Source organism: Diplotaxodon limnothrissa, linkage group LG7 (assembly GCF_057381915.1).
Source record: "Diplotaxodon limnothrissa isolate DT_005_m linkage group LG7, D_limnothrissa_male_GT1.1, whole genome shotgun sequence".
NCBI classification, from domain to species: Eukaryota; Metazoa; Chordata; class Actinopteri; order Cichliformes; family Cichlidae; genus Diplotaxodon; species Diplotaxodon limnothrissa.
Genome location: NC_140602.1, coordinates 4448520 through 4470847, shown reverse-complemented (window position 1 = coordinate 4470847; position 22328 = coordinate 4448520). Strand labels below are relative to the sequence as shown.

Here is a 22328-nt window from a genome sequence, read left to right as displayed (position 1 = left end):
GTGGTGAGTGATTGAGGGGGTGGGGGAGTGGAGTGTTTCAGTTTGCCATCTTAGGGAGAAATCAACACATGTCCTTTGTATGTCCTTTGTTGCTGACATTTATTGATGAAAACAGTACAAAAAACCAACCATTTGTACACATATTTACAAATAATGATAAAAAGTGAGTGAGTACATTTCAACATTTTCAGCAATCACTCACAATCCTGGCACTGCCACGGTATCTGTCGTCTGCATTTACCACATGTGTACCTGTAGCAGTGAACACATCGCACAGTGGCCTGATTTTTTTTGCATCTGTGTTTGACCTGACACGTGGCCCTTTTTCCAGGGCTCGGTGTGGAGTGGCATACCTGAGTGGTGAATTCATTGCGATCTGTCTGTCTAGTGGATTGAGGAATTTCCCTGCGAATCTTGTTGACTGTGCCGAGGATGGTGGTTTTCCGTCCAAGAAGTTTTTGCGCAAGTGAAAGCGATGTGAAGAAATTGTCCGTGGTAACATTTCTGCCCTTGTCTAGGAATGGTTCCATCAGCCTCATTACTACATTTTCAGAAAGTCTCTCCCCAGTGGGACGATTGGGGTCCTTGCCAAGATATGGGAAGACATTGCAAATGTACTTGGATTTTAGGTCGCAGGCCACCCAAAACTTGATCCCAAACTTGTCCGGTTTACTTGCAATATACTGCAGGAAACAGCACCGAGTCTTTGATGGGAAAAGCTGTTCATCAACGGTGATATGTAGACCAGGGTTGTAGCACGTGATGCAGTTGGTGACAAATGATCCCCACACACTGGAAATTGCAGCGAACTTATCAGTCTTTGCTCGATCACTGCGGGTGGACTTGTCATCAAAGCGTAGGTGTTGCATGATGTCTTGGAAGCGGTTTCGTGCCATAGTTCCAATTATCTGTGGGTTTCCCAGGTTTGCTGACCAGCAGTCATTTACCGATGGAACCCTGTAAACCCCCCGCAAGATGACAATTGCAATAAATGCCATTAGTTCAGGGAGGTCCATGAACCAATGAACATGCTCCGTTTGCTGTGCATGTTGAATAGTCCATTCTTGAATGCTATGAAGCATGTCAAGAGTGATGAAACACAGGAAGCTCTGAAGGCGACTCGAGATACTTCTCCTGGCCTTAGCCGTTGGCTCTCCATCTGCAGCGTACGCTTCTATTGGGGTGAAAGGTAGTGTAAATGACTGCTGGTCAGCAAACCTGGGAAACCCACAGATAATTGGAACTACAGGGAGTGCAGAATTATTAGGCAAGTTGTATTTCTGAGGAATAATTTTATTATTGAACAACAACCATGTTCTCAATGAACCCAAAAAACTCATTAATATCAAAGCTGAATGTTTTTGGAAGCAGTTTTTAGTTTGTTTTTAGTTTTAGCTATTTTAGGGGGATATCTGTGTGTGCAGGTGACTATTACTGTGCAGAATTATTAGGCAACTTAACAAAAAACAAATATATACCCATTTCAATTATTTATTTTTACCAGTGACACCAATATAACATCTCCACATTCACAAATATACATTTCTGACATTCAAAAACAAATCAGCGACCAATATAGCCACCTTTCTTTGCAAGGACACTCAAAAGCCTGCCATCCATGGATTCTGTCAGTGTTTTGATCTGTTCACCATCAACATTGCGTGCAGCAGCAACCACAGCCTCCCAGACACTGTTCAAAGAGGTGTACTGTTTTCCCTCCTTGTAAATCTCACATTTGATGATGGACCACAGGTTTTCAATGGGGTTCAGATCAGGTGAACAAGGCGGCCATGTCATTAGTTTTTCTTCTTTTATACCCTTTCTTGCCAGCCACGCTGTGGAGTACTTGGACGCGTGTGATGGAGCATTGTCCTGCATGAAAATCATGTTTTTCTTGAAGGATGCAGACTTCTTCCAGCTCTGAAATATGGCCAAACTGGTGGCAAGTGGCATCTTGGCAGCTGCACGCTTGACTTTTCTCAGTTCATGGGCAGTTATTTTGCGCCTTGGTTTTTCCACACGCTTCTTGCGACCCTGTTGACTATTTTGAATGAAACGCTTGATTGTTCGATGATCACGCTTCAGAAGCTTTGCAATTTTGAGACTGCTGCATCCCTCTGCATCCCCTTCTCATTACAGAGATGCACATCACCTAATATGCTTAGTTGGTAGTAGGCTTTCGAGCCTATACAGCTTGGAGTAAGACAACATGCATGAAGAGGATGATGTGGACAAAATACTCATTTGCCTAATAATTCTGCACTCCCTGTATGGCACGAAACCGCTTCCAAGACATCATGCAACACCTACGCTTTGATGACAAGTCCACCCGCTGTGATCGAGCAAAGACTGACAAGTTCGCTGCAATTTCCAGTGTGTGGGGATCATTTGTCACCAACTGCATCACGTGCTACAACCCTGGTCTACATATCACCGTTGATGAACAGCTTTTCCCATCAAAGACTCGGTGCTGTTTCCTGCAGTATATTGCAAGTAAACCGGACAAGTTTGGGATCAAGTTTTGGGTGGCCTGCGACCTAAAATCCAAGTACATTTGCAATGTCTTCCCATATCTTGGCAAGGACCCCAATCGTCCCACTGGGGAGAGACTTTCTGAAAATGTAGTAATGAGGCTGATGGAACCATTCCTAGACAAGGGCAGAAATGTTACCACGGACAATTTCTTCACATCGCTTTCACTTGCGCAAAAACTTCTTGGACGGAAAACCACCATCCTCGGCACAGTCAACAAGATTCGCAGGGAAATTCCTCAATCCACTAGACAGACAGATCGCAATGAATTCACCACTCAGGTATGCCACTCCACACCGAGCCCTGGAAAAAGGGCCACGTGTCAGGTCAAACACAGATGCAAGAAAAATCAGGCCACTGTGCGATGTGTTCACTGCTACAGGTACACATGTGGTAAATGCAGACGACAGATACCGTGGCAGTGCCAGGATTGTGAGTGATTGCTGAAAATGTTGAAATGTACTCACTCACTTTTTATCATTATTTGTAAATATGTGTACAAATGGTTGGTTTTTTGTACTGTTTTCATCAATAAATGTCAGCAACAAAGGACATACAAAGGACATGTGTTGATTTCTCCCTAAGATGGCAAACTGAAACACTCCACTCCCCCACCCCCTCAATCACTCACCACCACTCCCCTCCCTCCAGAATTCCTAGGTAACGACCTAATATACATATGAATGACTCCAGCATTTGACTGACTGCTCTCCGGCTTTTAAAGGTAGAAACGCAAAATGATGACTCCGCGGGGGTCTAAGGTAGAAAACCAAAATGACTGCTCTCCGGGGGTCTAAGTTTAATTGCCCAATACTGCAAGCACAACATTAAAAATGCAACAATATAGAAGACATATTTTTAATACACTTAATTTCTGTAAATTAACAAAGACTAAGATGAATGCAGGCATGAGACGATGTGCTGTCTCACGGAGTGACTCACATGAGGACAGTTACACATGCAGACTTTAGCATAATAATGTAAATCACTGAAATTCCAGTATGTATAGCTCTGCTATGACATAAGCTGCTGACACAAGTCCTACAATAATGAATGCAGACATGCATAAAAACACACAAAAGGTGTCAGAGCTCAAGCATAACTTGTTAAGAATTTGTTAATAAATATTCATTTGTTCACAGCAGTGCACTCAAGCACGAACTGACTTATTATCATCACACACTATTAGGGAATGCAAACTCTCTTCACTGTCAAAACAAACACTGATATCTACATAATAGTATCATATTATTACACAGAACTGACGATCACTGATTGACTGTGTTTATAGCACATAGCCAATGGGCCATACAATAATTGATTTCATTACAGCACAGTGCTGATGTAGGAGAAGAGGATTTCGATTCTAATTCAACAAGGCTGCAGCTAAAATCAAACAATAAAGACTCTTTTTTCCATTTCTTTTAATCGCTTTCTCTTTGTTCTACAGCTTCCTGGTGGTGTTTGCTATCTCCTTCCAGAAGCAGCAAATCAGCTATAGTCTGCTGATCAATCCCAGTAGCCTTTTTAGCATTCAGCAGGAGACGGGGGAGATCAGCCTGACCAGGACACTGGATTATGAGAATGACCAGCGACGCTACCTTCTGATGGTGCGAGCCAGTGAAGAGCCAGGCAGCCTCAGCGCTGCAACAGAGGTTAGTTTAATTAGACAGAGATACGGGCACCAAATAGGAGTCATGTAAGAGTTCAAGCTCTGTTGTAATCTGAGGCCAAAGCTGAGGTCCACTGTGATGTTTGTGACTGCGACTCAGGCATTTACTATTACTTTGGAGAATTAAATGAAATAACAAAATATGTTCTGCTGTTTGGATGATTTTGTCTGTCGCGCTCTCCCACTGGACTGCCACAACACTCCGAGGCAGGCAGGTTTTCATCTAAATAGCTCATAACGGTTAACGACAGTGACCTGTTGACATCACACTGCTTGGCAATAACCACAAAAGAGGAGCAGCATAGTTTGCAACTGTCTACAGCAGTGGCACGCCTGAATGGTTTTTAAATGTTAACAAGTAGACTGGTGACCCAAGTGAAGTTTTGTTCTGCGGTTTCACTCTTCGCCTTCGTGTCTCACACTAAGTGCTTTTTGTCAATTGTTATCTAGAGATGAACGCTGCAAAATATAGCACCCTCTTAGGCACAAGAAATCAAAATCTGAAAATATCCTTCATAAATGAATATTTCTAGATAAATTATTTACAACTGCAGCGTGATTTCAATTATTAATTGAAAAGATTTTGTTGCCCAATTATCATGTCAGCCTCTTACTTTGTACCGCAGATTTAGCGGGCACAACCTCCTTCTGCTCAGCTGCATGTTGTGGAATAAGAGATGGAAACTGGGAAAACCTATCCCAGCTATTTCAGGACTATTACTCAGCTGTCACTTCACACTTTACACACAGTGGTGACAGGGAGCTTGTAGGGTGGAGGGGCGACTAAGGGCCTTTGTCGCAAATGCGCACAGTGAGGCACACACATGCTAAGAACATTTCTATTTTTGACTCAAGAAAATCATGGAGTGGAAGATAAAGAATGTGTTGAACTGGCAACTTGGGGAGCTATAAAATGCAATTTAGATTAAGTTTTCGGGTCAGCTTCCTGTACAGAAACCTTCATATGGTTGTTTTCTAGAATTGAGAGTTGATAACAAAAGCTTAATTTTGTCTTCTTATATACTGATTGTATGACTCCTCTCCTCTCTCCTCTTTTCTCCTCTCCTCTCTCCTCTTTTCTCCTCTCCTCTCCTCTGCTCTCCTCTCCTCTCCTCTCTTATCCCATCACGCCGGCACTAATCAGGTTCAGGTGTTGATAACGGATGAGAATGATTGTGTCCCAGAGTTTCTTCAGTCCATCTATAGTGTGGATGGAGTCCCCGAGACTGTAACCACGGCAACATCCCTGCTGCAGGGTGAGAATCCTCTGACCCCATATGTCACATCCATCTGGTTCTTTTTGAATTAAAGAAAGAAACTTTATAAAAAGTAACTTTTTCCCAGGGTAAAACAGCAACTGAATTTTAACAGAAGAGTTTCTCGTCTGACCTTGAGTTTCCCAGTGACAGTGTTTTGTATTTACATCATAATCTGTTACATACTGAACCAGTGTAGCTGCTAAAAAAACCCACCATACATTTTGATTTATTACGTTTTGTATGAATAATGGCAGTTTATCTATTACTGCATGGGTCTAGCTTATAATTTTTAATTATGAGGTTGAAAGAATATGTTTTGCTGTCATCACTGCTTAACTTGTAAAAATACACACTAATTAAGAAACCTATTGAGGGAAGTGTAGAAACAGAGTGTGGTGTGTTTTTAATCAGATACAGTTGTTTGCTTCATAATTCATGACCCTGTATCTCTCACACACTTTTGCCACTGTCGCTGGTGATTAAAATTACTCTTTTAACTGCACTCATGAGATCTGAGTGTTTTGGGATTCTGTATGTATGAGATTCAGCATTTAGCCACAGCCACAGATACAGAACTATCTGAAAGGGATTCTTTCACCATGCGTGATATTTAACTCACAAAGTTAACCCTTGAAATGTTAAACACGCCACATAATATGCAAAAACAAACCCCAAAACAAAACATTATTCGGGGCTATTTGTTTGGCCTTTCACATTGCTCTCTCTTTAGTTATTGTCAAATGTTGCTGTGCCTCTGGGACTTCTTTACCCCACTGGCTACAGTGGGAATCTCAAGCTGGGCAATTGTTTCTGGTGCATTCTGACTGAGAAAAATGGAACAAATTTAATCTCAAAACATTCGAATAAACAGCCTGGAGCAGTAAAGACTGTTGGCACTGCAAAGCCAGTGGCAGGAGACAATGGCAACCAATACAAACCGATGCACCGAGAAAAAAATAACATAACCAGTGTGGTGGCAGCAGAGGAATCAAAGATGAAAAGAAAATGGAGACAAAGTGTCATCTTAAAGGGTTGAAAAGCAGAAGTATAAAAGGGAGACCTTTATGCAGCAACAGGACTATAGCTGATATTCAGTGCAGTTATAGGACTGTATCATTCTGTAAAACCACCCTAATTTAGATTAACAAGGTAACTTAAACTGGTGAACTGCACAGGTAACTAAAATGTCAAAGTGATGGAATGAAATGTCTATTACAGTGCGTCTTCTTCACAATATACAAACAAGTCAAGAACACAAAAGTCCACAATCAGGGAATAAATAATTCATGAATGGAAATACAGAGGGTTTACAACATGGTGGGAACCAGTGGTTACACCAGATTAGACTTTGTCAGGACACATCTAAGGTAGCACAGTCTGGGGGAAAAAAACTTTAGAAACCATAACGATCTTGTACCAGAATGATGGGAAGCGAAAAGTATGGAGAAGAAAAAGAACAGCTCTCAATCCAAAGCATACCACATCATCTGTCAAGCATGGTGGAGGAATATGTTGCTGCCAGTCGAACCGGGTCAGGTGTTTATTGACGATGTGACTACTGATAAAATTAGCAGAATTAATTCTAAAGTTTAAAGAGCCCTGTTCTCTGAGCAAAATTGATAGGATGGTGCTTCACACTCCAAATGGATAATGACCTAAAGCTACCACAAAAACAACCCAAGAGTTTCTTAAGACAGAGAAATGGGATATTCTTTAATGGCCAAATAGCTTATCTTATCTCAACCCAATAGAGCATGATTTTCAGTTGCTGAAGACAAAATCGAGGCCAAAGAGACCCACAAACATGCAGCAATTGAAGGCAGCTGCAGAAAATCCCTGGCAGAGCATCTCAAGGGAGGAAACAGAGCATTTGGTGATGCCACTGGGTTCTAGACTTCAAGCAGTAATTGACTACAAAGGATTTTCCACCCAAGTATTGAAACAATTTATCTATTTATAGTTATGTTAGTTTGTCCAATTACTTTTGAGCCTCTGAAAAAGTAGGACTGTGTATAAAATCACATTTTGATTGTTTGATTTAAAATGCACTGTGGTGGTGTACATAGACCGACTTAGAAAAACGTATCACTGTCCAAAGACGTATGGACCAAACTATAGCTAAACTCGATTGAAGAAGATAAAAGAAACTGTGCAGACTGAGCCAGTAACAGCAAGGTTCAAAGGAGATTTACTTCCCTTTCACTTTGTCTTTACCTTTTAATGAGTCAGTCACACTGTAACAGTTAAATGCAAAGGGTGCGTAGTGAATTACCTGTCTGGAAATGTATTACAAGATGTTCAGATGGCACTGACACACACAGGCTGCTTGCTGGTGCAGATACTTGACACACAGAAAATACACACATCAAAAGAATATGCAGTAGACAATTGTTATAAGCTTGAGGGGATGTGCATGAAACAGGGATTTTAAGTGAAACTCACACAGTGTTTGTGGCTATACTCTTAGAGAAAATCACACCACACATTGGAAACCAATCTATACTTGTTTCTTCTCTATAATTACCCCAGAATAAAATCATTTCCAAATCCACACACAAACACTGTGCATTCCACTCTGTCTTTTTGCTGTCTTTAAGCTCGTATTGTCAAATGATAGTAATCATTCTGGAAGGGCACCGTTTCTGTTCAAGTAATAGTAGCTGTCATAGCTCGTGATTTATCGCATGTTTAGCAAGGCCATAAAGAGATAATGATCTACACAGATGTCAACATATTCATGAGCTGATCACATCTCATCAGCCCTTTTCGATTAACTCGTAATTGATGGCTCTCGTGTGATGTCTTTCCCCCTGCCAGTGTTAGCCACGGACTGTGACTCAGGGTTAAATGCTGAACTCACCTATTACACCCTGAGCCCGGACTTCAGCATTTCACCCCATGGGACTGTTTTCCCAGCGAGACGGCTTGACTATGAGAGGCCTAATCATCTGTATGAGTTTGTGGTGATGGCGGTGGACAGTGGGGACGAACCTCACTCTGGCACTGCCACCGTCCGTGTGAGGATGGCGAATGTCAACGATGAAGCCCCCGAATTCTCCCAGCCTGTGTAAGTAGTCTTTTTTTCCCCATCACAAACCAAAATCAGTGGTTTATCATCTTAATTTGCAACTATTCATTGAAAACATAAAACAGCTGCATCAAAAAACTAAGGCTGAGATACAAAAGTGCAATGAAAAAATAAATAAATAAATGGCTATAAAAAATATCCAATGCATGGATGTCTTTGTGTTGTTGCATTTTTCTTTATGCAGAATTGAACATTTTTTAACATCAAACTCAAGCAGAGTTTAAATAATGTTGCCATTGCTGCCACTGCTTAAATTCTGATCCACCAGCTGATCATATTTGAGTTTATCAAAGCTTTACTCTTTGAGCAGACGAGGTAGTTGCATCACAGACATATGGGCTGTTACATCATACATCACAGACCTGCCGTCCTTGAGGCTATCCGTTGCAATAATATTTGATGCTGGGAGTCCTGTTGTGAATAGTGGCCAACTCGTCTCCAAACTGCTGTAGTGAATCCACCAGCATAAGACAAACTCAATATGTTTTATTTGGCGTGTTAATCACAGCCATCTGGCATCAAAACAGCCTGTTACTCACATTAATCACAAAGTGTGACATTGTTAGTTTCACAGCATGTTCTGATGGATAGCTCAAAATGTTTGTGGTCCAATATTGTAGTGAATTCGAGCATTCACTTCACACTCTCTGGGTTTTATTTTTGGCCTTTTCCAAAGGTATGCAGTAAACTGACATATGGATGCAATCCAGTGTGTCCCAGAGTGGCTTTTTGGCAAAGCTGTATAAGTGGGTGGGCAGCAACTGTCACTGTGGCTCTGCTACATTTATTCTATCGAACAAGTAAGCTGCTTGTCCTGTCAGTCATGTTTCAATGACCTTCACACAAGACTGTTGCAGACCTCTGTTACCTGCTCTTGTTGCATTGTCAGGTGTCAGTCTCAGTGACTGGCTAGACACACAGCCAAACAATGAGGTGGGCAGAAAGGTGGAGATGTAGGCAGACAAACATAAAACTGAAAAGAAAAACACACTGAAACACGGTTGCAGGGCAAGCAAGTAGAGAATGCCAAAACATACACTGCGAGTAGACAGGAGACAGCCAGTCAGATATGCAGATAAACAGAGAAGCCTGTCGGCAGTCAGGCAAATATTCTTCCCAGCAGACAGATAGTTAGAAATGCAGACGTTTTGCCAGGTAGCATGTGTTAGGCGCTTCCTCACACTATGGCTTTCTGAGATGTAGATAAATGCTGTGAGGGAAGCGAGCAGGGGCCCAATTCGAATTCGACTGCTACTTCCTCCAACTCAGTGATGAGTGAAACTCTGTGTTGAGTCACACTTGTGTCTGCAGAGAGTCTCTTAATTAAGGGGTAGTGTAGAATATACCAGCAAGCTTTGGGAAGACCCGCCATTATTTAATAGTAACAGTGCTTTCTGTGAGAATGTGCCAAGTAGGTCTATTAAGATGATGTCTATCTTCTACTGAAAAAAGTGTGTGCTCCATTTGAATTGTATTCAATCATTTAAAGCACAGACAGTATTCAGCATTTGTTGAAATTATTCTACTTTTCTTCATTCTTTTCTCCAACTTCTTCTTGACCTCTATAACTAGAATGGAAAATAGTAATCTTTAAAAAAAGGTGGAAAGTGCTGAACAGAATATTTCAGATACATTCAGCAGAATAAAGTTAAGATTTGGTTGCTGAAAGCAAAAAGGAACAAATGAAGCAACAATGTTTTACTGTAAGATTTAAAAACAAAAAACTGGTGGGTTTTTTGTTTTAAGGGAAGCCATTTCATTTTTCTTCATTACAGATGCAGTCCTACTGAAATAATCACATATAACTCAATTGTATGAATGCAGTTCAGTTCAGTGTTATTTATGTAGCACCAAATCACAACAAGGCACTTTAAATTGTAAGGTAAAGACCCTAAACCACAACAATCATATGCGTGGAGTTTCCTTCATGCAGGAAACAAAACAAGCTCTTCACCTTTCAGCACTGTGGGTAGTAAGCCTGCACTGATGCAGTCTCAGTGTTGGAAGGATTCATAACCCACTCACACTTAAGGCTAGTAGGGTTGGAATGACACTTAATGTGGCGGAGCCTCCATGTAAATGTGCAAGTGCACCGAGAGGCTGTAGGCTGCAGATTAGAATTGGGCTGTAGTGCTCAAAAAAGAACAGAGACTCGTGTGGAGGTAGAGTGTGCACATTAACATTTAAGAAATTACTCTTACATTCAGATTAATTGAGATACTTGCCTGACAGATGAGTGGAAGGGCTAGTGTTTTTTTCCTCTCAGTTTGCATCTGAATGAGCCACAGAGTGGCTAAATGTGATTGAAGTGAGGGACAGACAGCGAGAGACTCCATGGAAATGCAAAATGTCCAGACATGCAGGGAAGCAGACAGACAGGCAGGCAGGCGTACCGTGTCTGAGCACAACTTCACAGTTCAGTGAGATGTAGGAAGACGCTTCAGGAAGAAAAGCAAAGGGAGTGTATATGTTTCATCCCCTCAGAGCTGCGGAGAGGTGGCCTCTGAGCCGGGTGACAGATTACAGGTCACTCATGTTGCCACGGAGATTGCCGAGGCTGGCGGAGATGAATCACCCATCAGCGTTCTTCTGTAAACCATCAATCACCTCTGACTTTTCACCATAGACACCGCAGCCCCACCCCACGTACACGCATACTTACACACACACACGCATTAGAAGAGGATACAGCACAAAATCTCGCAGGGGATGAGTTCTGCTGACGAATCAACTCGAACTCTGTGAGAACACCGCCCCCTCTTATAGCCTGCTCCTCTCTGTCAGCCGTCCTCTTTTCCTCTCTTTTTTCTCCCACTCCCACATGTCACTTTACTTGTCATTTCACTGACAGCCTTCGTTTTTGTCACCTAGCTGCTCCTTTCTCACCTTTTTCTTTTCTTCTCTTCATCTGTGCGTCCTCTTAGTCACAGAGTTAATCTCCTCCCCATTGTGCTTTGTACCACAGCGGTATATCAGTCTCCTGTGTCTTGCTGGGCATTTTGCTACCCAGCACCACAGAGCAAGCAAATCACTGTTGACATTTTAAAAGGCAGTGGATCAAATGGCCCACAGTGGGCAGGGTATGTAGAAGCACCATTTGTTCAATGGCTTCAAAATCCCAGTAGACATTATCATTTGTCTCTGGTCTGGCCAGCTAAGAGGACAGGTTAAATCATAGTGACAAGTAAAAGCCACAACCATAAGTCTAATCAGCTTCTCGATGCCCTGGACTGTGTAAATGATTCATATCTCTAGTCTCTTTGTTTGTGGGTTTCTATTATTGACTTCCACCAAGTATGTGTTCTCACTTTCTCTAAACTTGAGTTCCTCTTTGCAGATATCGAACATTCGTTTCTGAGGATGCAGGCCCCAACACCCTGGTTGCAACAGTTCTGGCCAAAGATCCAGATGGCGATGCTATATTCTACTCCATAACAGCAGGCAACGAGGAAGAAAATTTTGTCATTGACAGCCAGAAAGGTGATATTTCTTAATTTTCCAACCAGGTGTCATATTATTCAGCTCTCATTGTAATCGATGGGCTTTCTGTCAAATTGCGCTTTCAAGGAACGGCCTCTATTTTCAAAGGCAGTGTGAAAAGATATTGAAAGCTGATAATAAAAGCTATATTTCCTATACGCATGCTGCTCTTTCTATTATTAGGGTCATAAATAAAATCTATAACATTATTTAGGACATTTCTGTCCTTGGTTTGGCTTTTTCCAGGTACAGAGAGGAATGTTCCACATGTTTCTTAGCCTTCTAGCATTGAGGACTGCACAGTTTATCTTTTTTATTTACCCTTTGATCCGAAACCAGTGGCAATCTCTGTGACATTTGTCACCCAACCCTTTCAATTCAATTTCACAACAACTGCTCTATCATAGTTCGCAATCTCCAAGCTCTGCTCCGCCAGCTCCTCTTTCTTTTGTGTCATCGTTTTATATTTCTTTCCACCCTTGCTAAGGCTGATATCCTTTGGGTGCGGGGAAATCACTATCACTATATGGGTTCCCTTTTCCTGTATATGCAACGAATGCTGCTAGCTGAATAGCTGGTTGAGCTGGTGTTGCGTTTGTAAACAAGGCTGACATTTAAGGCGAGACAATTACTGCGCACATCCCACAGTTTGCGTATTTTAATGTAGCGGTGCAGCAATGTCAATGTTATGCATTGTCATTAGAACCTGGATCCTTCTCTGCTCTGTGGGCAGGTGAAATTACAAGTAATACAGGAGAGAGGGATGTCAGGCGCTCCCATATGTGTGTATCAGCATGCTGTGTTGTCTTTAATCAAGAGCATTGAAGGGGATGAATAGAAACACAACAAGAGAATAAAAAAACTCCCCATGCTCTCAGTTCAATAGGTTTTCCCCACATCACAGGCTGCTTGCTCATTCTGCAACCTCTGATGTTTTTGTATTTCTGTTGACGAGAAAGATGTTGACTCAGATGCTCCATCCTTTTATCCCACCTTTTATCTTGACTGTTACATGAAAGCAGACAAAGGGGGCAAGAGGAACAGCTAATAGGCATCTGCTGAGCCTCGTTAACTTCTGACCAGACTCACTGTACTGCTTTATGTTTTCGCTCAAGTGCTTTAGCTGGATGGGCATCTTTAGAGGAAAGCACGCAATTATTAGATTAGAAATGTGACAAAATCACTACTGTGAAATTGGTTTTTGGATTTAGTCTGTATATCAGATTTCTACCTTTCTGTGGACTTGAGAGCTGAATTTTCACAGCTCTCTATCTTGCTTCCAACGTCTAGAACAACAGTATGCAGTATGCATTTTCTAGTGTGTTCTTATTGATAGCACATCCCTTACTATGCGTCCACTTCCTCAGCAGCAATAACATCCTACTTAACAGCTATAGAATGGTTGTATGTACTCTGTTAGTGTAGACCATATACTATACAAGAAGTAATTTAAGTGGTCTGTGCTCTTTGCAGGATTGATCCGTCTCCGCTCGACTCCCCTGCCCAAGCTTCAAGGTTTGGAGTACGTCCTGAATGTAACGGCCACAGATGACAATGCCTCGGGCGGACCACACCCTCTGTCTTCGACTGCCCGGGTCATCGTTGGGGTTGATGATGTCAACAACAACAAACCTATATTTGAGGAGGTGAGGAAGACAACCCTGGTACTTTTAGTACATTTAGTTTTTTATTTATTCCCTACAAAAAAATGGTTAAATCCAAGAAGATAAACAAAAATGGAAGTGGAAAAACACACGGAAGCTTAGCACAACTATAGGTGCAAAAGCAGGCAGATACCAGGGTAGACAGCATGACGGACAAAGGCTCAGGAGCTCAGAGGTGGGCAAAGGACGCAGACGATCTGACAAAGACTTGATGGCAAAGACAAATTAAACACACAAGAAGGACGGGGTATCGACGAGCAGGTATAACTAATTGGTCATGGGTGAGAAAATCAGAAAGGAGGGAAGGAAAGTAAAACAGCCAAGGACAAAGAAGAAAAGTAGTGCCTTCAAAATAAATGTATTTATGGGCGGTTGTTTACCTATTTCTTATTCAAGACTTTTCCAGCACCGTTGGATAGTCGACACTTCCAACCTGTTTTAAGTCTTTATAGGCTAACTACTTACTGGTTCAAGCTATATATTCACCATGCAGGCCATGCAAGGAGAGTTGTATTGATCTTTTCAGCTAACTATTAGCAAAAGAGTCTGTAAATGTATTTCCCAAAATGTCAGACCTTTCAGGCATTCCTTCTTTTGTTGTTGCTGTCAACGTGAACCTTTTATAATCCATTGTTGTATTTTTCTCAGTCTTATCCCCTCATTGCATTTCAGCTGTTCCCTTTTCCTTCCTCCCTCCCTCTTCTCGCCTCACTCTCTAGCACTCTTATATTTTGCTCTGTTCTCATTTCCCTGGCCTCCGTCTCTCTCTGCTCTGTTTTCCCATGAGTTCCGATTAGCCTGCACACCCACTCTATCTTTAGGCAGTCTAGTGGGATTTCAATTAATTTAGGAAAAAATTGCAAAATCATCACAATATACTGTACCTGTTTAATTAACTTCCTCCTTAATTAGGAATGACTTGAACTTCGGCAGAAGACATATTCATGCAGAGCTGGAGCTCCTGGGTCTTCCGGGCGGGTTTGAACTCTTGGCAACTTGATTTGTTTGAATATCAAGTTATGCCTCAGAACCACCTGGGCCAGCATGACCTTATGCTTTATATTATGTGATTTTTATGAACAGCTGCCTCCGGCCATGCTGTCTGTGCCATCGCGTCCCATGAACTCTTGCATTATTCTTCTTTTAATTGCATGCTCACGTCCTTTGATCCATCTCCTTCTCTCCATTTCATTCTTGCTCCTCCTTGTCTATTGTTTTTCTTTTTTCATGGTCATTCTGTTGAAAGAGTAGCTGGCTTTTATATCTGATTACAAAAAAGAACGACTCCAGAGAGCTGCTCTTTATCTGGGGCATATGTTCATTAGGGGGAATGGATTGAATTCTTTGCAAAGACAAAGCTGTTCGCTGTTGGCTCTTCAAAAGAAATCAGTTCAAGTGTTTTCATTTCCAAAGATGTGGTCTACTGTATCTATAACTGCTATATTGTGTTTCATGTGCAGAATCTCCCTGTGTGGTGTGTGTAGTGACCTTCTACTTAATTAGTTTAGTTTCTTTGATCCCCTTTTTCTTATTAATATTATCGTATTCTGATGATACAATCCCTTATATAGGACTACTTTCTTGCATTTATCTCTCCTTCCTTGTTTCCTCTTCCCCTCTCTATCTCAGTGCCAGCAATATCGTGAACAGGCTTCGGTGCTGGAGAACCAGCCAACGGGGACTTTTGTGTTGCAAGTGCATGCCGTGGATGCAGATGAGGGGGCAAATGGAAAAGTCAAATATGGCCTAATGCACAGAGACAGCGCAATGCCTGCCTTCAGAATCCATCCGGACACAGGTAGAACAGTTTCAGTTCGTCTGGGGTAAAAGAGGTCTCAATTAGACATAGAGCAGAGAGTCTGCTGTAGGTAGAATGTGTTGTATTTAAATGTTAATTGTCATCTCTAATGGTAATTTTGAGCTGAGGCGTGGAGACGTGAGGAGGATGCATACTGATACAATATCAACTGTTATACGTTGACTTGTTATTCTTAGGAATTTAAGTCAAATGCCAAAACCTGTATACTGATTAACATTTGATTAAATTTGGGAGAAGCTCAGTGTGATTATAAAAAACGAGTGTACATAATTAAGGGGTAGGCAAATAGAGAAGCTGTTCAGAAGTCCTGGCACGGGCAGGCAACATGTTATTCTGTCAGTCATTTTCTTTTAGGCTCGTGCTCAGTTTTCTTCATCTCAAGATTTAATAGCAAAGTCACCGCACTTGAAAGGAATACTCGACTTTCTCCGAATAAATTCATAATTGTTTACTTGTTTACAAAATCTTGGGTCGATTGGTGGAAATACCGGGGTGCTGAAGCACTGTGTGGTATTGCCGTGCGTATGTTTGATCATTATTCTGTATGTACAGGAGGGATTGTGACAGCCCGGCGCTTCGACAGGGAGCGGCAAAGAGAGTATTCGATCACAGTAACGGCTACTGATTGGGCAGAGGAGCCACTGATCGGCATCTGTCAGCTAACCATCCAAATACTGGACCAAAATGATAACAGCCCCAAGTTTGAGAATTTGCGCTATGAGTGTAAGTTTGGGATGAATGTTATTCTTGTTGATGTCCAAATGAAATATGCATAGCATTAATAAAGCAGGGGCACAACCAGGACCATTAAAAATGCAGAAGTAAATAAAACTGATATTAAGTCATAGAGAATTTGATTGACTTTGTGCACCTTTATATAGTAATTTGATTTAATTGAGGATGTTTTTAGAGACATTTTATTTTTGTTCCTAAGGATCTTCATCATCCTTTGCCCTAAGCTACTACAATGCAAGTTCTTTGACCAGTAAAGTGAGCGCACATACGTTATTTCTTTCCCGTGCAGATTTTTTGAGGGAAGACACTTTGGTCGGTACCAGTTTTCTGCGTGTTGCTGCTCACGATGATGACTTTGGCACTAATGCAGCTATCACTTACGCCATGTCTCTGGAGCAGCCTGAGTACCTGCAGGTCAACCCCATCACTGGATGGGTCTATGTTAACCAGCCCATCTCACAGGCAAGTCAACCACAGGTCTTTGTCAGCCAGTGCAGACACACACACAGAGACACTAACTGTTCTTTTCCGGGTCTTCACCTTCATTTTTAGGGATTTACTTTTTTGCGTACAACGAAGGCATGTCCTCGTAATGAGACTGTGTAAGTAGATTATGTCCCCGCAAAATGAGTTATACCAGGACGACACACACAGTGGCCTGTGGGTCTGTGTCAACAAAGTTAATGAATGAGGCACCTCAAAGTGCCTCTAACTGCCACTACCAGTCTTGAGTATGTCTACTCCCGGAGGTGCTGGATGTGGAAATACCACAGAGAAAGAAGATGGAGGGAGACTAATTCAGCCTAAACAAATTATTCAAAATACATTTTAACAGCTTGTGTGTCCTTTGGTTCTGTTTAATGACTAGCATTTTTCTAGTGCTCCGTTACAAAGACTTTTCCTTCAAATGTGCAAAAACATCCTCTTACCTGCAGTAGCTGTCAAAAAAGTGTTTTAATTAATGGCACAGGTTTAAAAGAAGCTAATTACCATACTCTGCAACTCATTGTCTCTTATAAATGCTGTGGCTTTGATATATATATATATATATATATAAAAAAGCTTTCTTTCATCGTCGTTTATCATCTGAGACTTTGATAAAAAGACTGACAGTGTGCACCAACAAACGATTTTTGTATTTTGAAGTGATTAACTGAAACACTGTGAGGAAGATTATGAATGCAAAGTTAACCTCCCTGCTAACAGCTTCTGAAAAATGAAAACACTAAGCCACAATCTTTGGAGAAGTGTGAAATACAAAGGTGAATCCCCTTAAGATAAATTACACAGTTGTTTTCAGAATACAAGTTATTTTACATGTATGCATAATTCGCTTCTGTATGAAAACTACCTAAAAACGCTATCTTCAAAGTTTACTGAGCTGAGTGTTGTCAGCTAACTTCAAGTGATTTATAATGTCAATGCCAGTAATGTAACACATTTTTTTATTTCTTACATTCTTCACAAGTATGTCGTAGCCTTTCTGAGACCTATCAGTGCTCGGCTTCCAGTTTTCACCTTAATTTATTCAACAGGAGCTGTTCTTTGGCCAGAAACCTGCTATTGCACTATAGGGCTGTTTATTATTTAACATACTTTTTACTGCACTGGTGTCGGAAGTCTCTGGCAATTTTGCTGCTGACTTCATGCAAAATTGATAACGCTAAGCACAAAACCCCGCCTAACAAAGCTGTTGCATATTTTAGGGTGGTTTCAGAAGTTATTTGGATCCTGCAACAATCTTTGTGCTGTAACCATAAAAGCACTTCATTAAATGTTAAATGTCTTCGCTGGTCTGGGACGTTGTTCTTTTTGATTTTCTCATCGCAGTTTCTGATTACATTGAAAAAGAATTAAGGCTAAATTTTCAAGCCACACTTCACAGTAAAATGTGAAGCACTGTTCCCAGTTGACTCGAAGCACTTTAATGGAAGAGATATGCCACTGAGCAGCTATGAATGTTCTTATGCCCTAAGACATGCACAGCCAGAGCCGACCTCATCCCGTGTCAACACACTGTACACTGGTTCCACAGAGAATTAAGTGGAAAAGATGGAAAAGGTTGCCATGACCGTATCCAGAATATTTTATATGTTCTGGTAGAGATCTGACACTATTACAGCAAATTTAATTTCCAAGTATTACCAAGTCAGATATTCATTTAATGTAAAAGCAGCAGCTGCTGGGTCCATATTGGGCATTGCAGATTGCAATCTTTGTTCTCTGGTTTCAAGCTTTGGAAAAGAGTTGCATTGCTTTAAAAATACTAATTGGATTGTCCCACAAATAGAAAATCTAATACTGAACTTCAGGGAGATTGGTTTTTATCTGACCACTGCAGCACAATAATAGAGTCGCTGGCCCTGATTTACATTAACAGAATAATGCAGCTGGTAGTCGAAATGTTAAAGCTGAACGATTGAATTCGTGGTGAAATAATAGTGAACAATTTTTCATTTAAGCTCTGTAACTGTGACTTAGTCATTATTATGAAATACAATCATAATATGTGGGTAAAAGGACACATTTCTAAATGTTCTTCTTCTTCACTTTGGCGTGAGTGTAATTTTAATGTTACTCATTGTTTAATTTAGGTAAATGGACTCTTTTCACTTTTTCTTGTGGTGTCCACTTTGATGAAATGCAGTCCCCAAGTCAAATTTACTCCCTTATGTCCTTGGAATTCAATTATGGCACAGTAACAAAAGGGTTTTTATGGAGTCAGAATTATGGCTTAATGTATTTTTCTATGGCTTATTCTGCTGCTTTTGTTGTTTTGAGTCTAACTAAATGGTTTCCACGTTTGGGTCGTCCAATTAGCTGATCGACAGCTTATCGCTGCTTGCATCTGCTCGCACAAAGACATATCCGTATAAACGCCCAGATCTACATGTTTTTCTTAGTGCTGCTGTGCTGCCAGAAACAGCTGCCCCCACAGTCACGCAGAGGTCTAACTCTTCTACTAAACATTAAGCAAAATATTACACTTTGCTATGAAAAAACTTTTTTTTATCACAAAAATAGCTTGATTTGTACATTTTTGGACAGTGACACAATTTTCTCAATTTTGCTTTTGTATGCAAGCACAATAGAGTTTAAGAGAAACAATAATGAAACTTACTGTTCAAGGGGTTTAAAAGAAATATGATGTTTTACCCAAGACAACAGGTGACTGTGTATACGACTAACTAATTTCAAAGCAGTAAAGGAAACATGTTTGTAGACCCTTAAAACTTGGTGGAGTACAGACAAAAAACTGACAATTATGTCAGTGTCCAAACATTTCTGGACCTATATGTAATTAATAAAAGAGTAAACACATAATCAAAGAGGTGATGGTGAAAGTTTTTAATGTCACTTATAATGCAGCTAAAACGTCTGCACAGATAGATATAAACACGGAAACCTGCCATTGTGGTAGTTGCTGCTAACGGTGTCAACAGGGCCTCATTTTCTCACTGAGAGTCACAAGATTAAAGTAATATCTTACTTCAGGGTAGTAATCATTTCAACATCAAATATGATGATAATTTCCCCCATTGAACTCTTCCCTTTGTTCACAGCGGACCTATATTACAAGGGATATCATAGCAACTGATGGTGGGAATCGTAGCACTTCTGTGGAGCTGGCAGTCACCATCACCAATGTGAAGAACCAGCCTCCACAGTGGGAAAAAGAAAGCTACAGTGTTGTCATCCCTGAAAACACTGCCAGGGACACGCCCATAGTGGTAAGGATGCAAGCAACTTCAATTTCTGTTACAATGTTTGTTTCCCTTTATCATTATTATCATTATTATTATTTATTAATCTTATTATTTGCTGTTTACGTTAGATGAATGCTTGCTTACCTGAATCAGTGCAATTTGACCATTATTTAGACATTCTGCTAACACTGAGCTTAAATATGCCTCAGAAGGTTCTTCAGTGCTGAAAAACCTGTAAAAGAGTTCTAATGTGATGCTGTAGCAGAAAGATGACATTGAATCCCATGTGCTTGGCAAATTTTATGACACTAGACTTATTAAATTCATTGAAAATGTCTCCTTTGATGTGAAAAATTTATAGCTGTCAATCTGAGATGGAAAAAAAGTCCTTTTGTTCAAGGTCTTCAAAAGGCAGCTCAATTCTTGATAAGAGGTTATTTTAGGACTCAGGCAGCAGGTTTGACTTTCATCCTACGCTATGTCTTTCTTAGATAATCAGTCATTGAAGCAAAAATTTAATCAGAATTTGATATAACCTGTGTTTCGTTCAGGCTGCTGACCCGTACTGCAGTCTGACCGCTTATAACCTGTCACATGTGAACAAATGTTACTTGACCAATCTCAAAGGAAAAAGTAGTTTAGCATTTTAGGAAATATGCTGACTTGACACTAGGGTTGCCAACTCCCTGAAAAATAAATAAGGGACACCTCGTGGCCAGGGCCGGGCGACCCAGTTGTCTTCACCCTTCCCAGTGTGGTGAATTTTCTAGCTCTTTTTTTGTGTGTGAAATTATTTTTTTTAACCCTTTGACTTGAATTTGATTTAAGTAGATGTGTATTCTTTGTGATATGAACACATGTGAAACAAATGATCATTTAGCCATTTATTTTTAGCTCAAAATGACAACATTAACACAATAAAACAGGTCTCCTTCTTAAACAGAAGCCTGTCATGCTTAACTTTTGAGAATATAAGTAAATCTTTCTTTAAAAGAACTCTGTCCTGCTTAACTTAAAATAATAGAAAACAATAGAAAGAAAAACATTCTTGTAACAGTGCACATTTAGTGCATTTAGTACAATCGGCTTCAGTTGAGGTATTATTTCAGCTTTTCTGATGCTAATCAGCTGCTCCTGTTTGTAAACCCGCTTGTTCCCATGATTACGCATCTTAACTCATCATCATTATTCATCTATGTATTACTTTTATGTATTAGTGATCTATTTGTTGTAATCATCTATCCTTGCAGTTGTTTATTACACAAAATAAATTATATTATCACACTTCTGGCCACATAGCGCTGATATTCATTGCACATGCCCATATTAACTTTTTCCAGCCAGGTGTTTTCCTTTTCCCATTCTTCCCTTTGTCTGAGGGGAACAAACATTGCTGCTCTAATGCTGGGCTCACACTCACACGGAGAGAGAGAGTGACAGATTTTCTGTTATAACCTTCATGTTATGGAGGCACAGTGTGAGCACTCAGGTCGCATGAGCTGAATAACGTGACTGAAAAAATCGCACAGTGTTTGCCCAGCTTTAGGTGTACTGTCGTCCGAGACTTGCACCGCAGTGACGGCGTTTGTTTCCCTGTTGGCCATGCTTCTTGTTGTGGTCATCTGTTGTCTTCCGGTATTTTCTCCGTAAGCGACCTTTCCTCGACCAATGAGATGAGCGGTAATCTGAATTGTCATACTCGAATTGTCATAAGTGTGCTGTCAGCTCATTGGTCACAAAGCAGGAGAGGGGCTGGGAATTATGTTTTCAAACAAAGCGTTAATTCCATTAAAAGTTATAGACTACTTTTGATTCTCACTGTATTACGGGACAAAGTGCGTCCCTTATTAGCTCAATACGGGACGTGTACTTTTGTTTCGAAATACGGGACGATTCCGTATTTTAAGGGACGGTTGGCAACCCTACTTGACACTGTCTTGACTTGAATGAGTAGACTCATAGCACTCAATCTCTGGGAGTTAGTTATAGAGCTGTATCCTGCAGCTAGTAAGCTTAGCTCAGCAAAAGAAGCGAAAAACAGCTAACCTGGCTCTGTGTAAAGTTAGAAAATGTGCCCATCAGCTCAGGGGTGGAGCTTAACTCTCAACACAGAGGGGACAGAACATTTTCAGGGGCTGATTTCTGATTAAGTGTTTATAATTAATCACTGTAAAATGGCTAATATAATCTGCCCAGTAATGGGAAAAGAATTCAGAGACTAAAAAGTACTGAGATAACACAGTGAGACTACAAGTAAGAGTCACTCTATGAAACTACTTAAAAAACAGAAAAAACTTAATATTAAAAAAAGAAAACGTGACCATGAGCCTTTCACTACTATTTTTTTTTTATTATTTAGTTACTGATAGAAA

At 40.7% G+C, this 22328-nt stretch overlaps 1 protein-coding gene across 1 annotated transcript in view; it reads left to right on the top strand.

The window, feature by feature from the left end:
* The window catches only part of LOC146627592 (neural-cadherin-like), a 116748-nt gene that overhangs the window by 50933 nt on the left and 43487 nt on the right, over window positions 1-22328 (top strand). Inside the window, exons 4-12 of the mRNA XM_085359024.1 lie at window positions 3983-4187; window positions 5349-5460; window positions 8281-8530; window positions 11889-12031; window positions 13505-13677; window positions 15325-15493; window positions 16067-16237; window positions 16539-16740; window positions 19830-19980. Coding sequence (XP_085215150.1) covers window positions 3983-4187; window positions 5349-5460; window positions 8281-8530; window positions 11889-12031; window positions 13505-13677; window positions 15325-15493; window positions 16067-16237; window positions 16539-16740; window positions 19830-19980 — 1576 coding nt within the window. The remainder of the gene's footprint in view (window positions 1-3982; window positions 4188-5348; window positions 5461-8280; window positions 8531-11888; window positions 12032-13504; window positions 13678-15324; window positions 15494-16066; window positions 16238-16538; window positions 16741-19829; window positions 19981-22328) is intronic.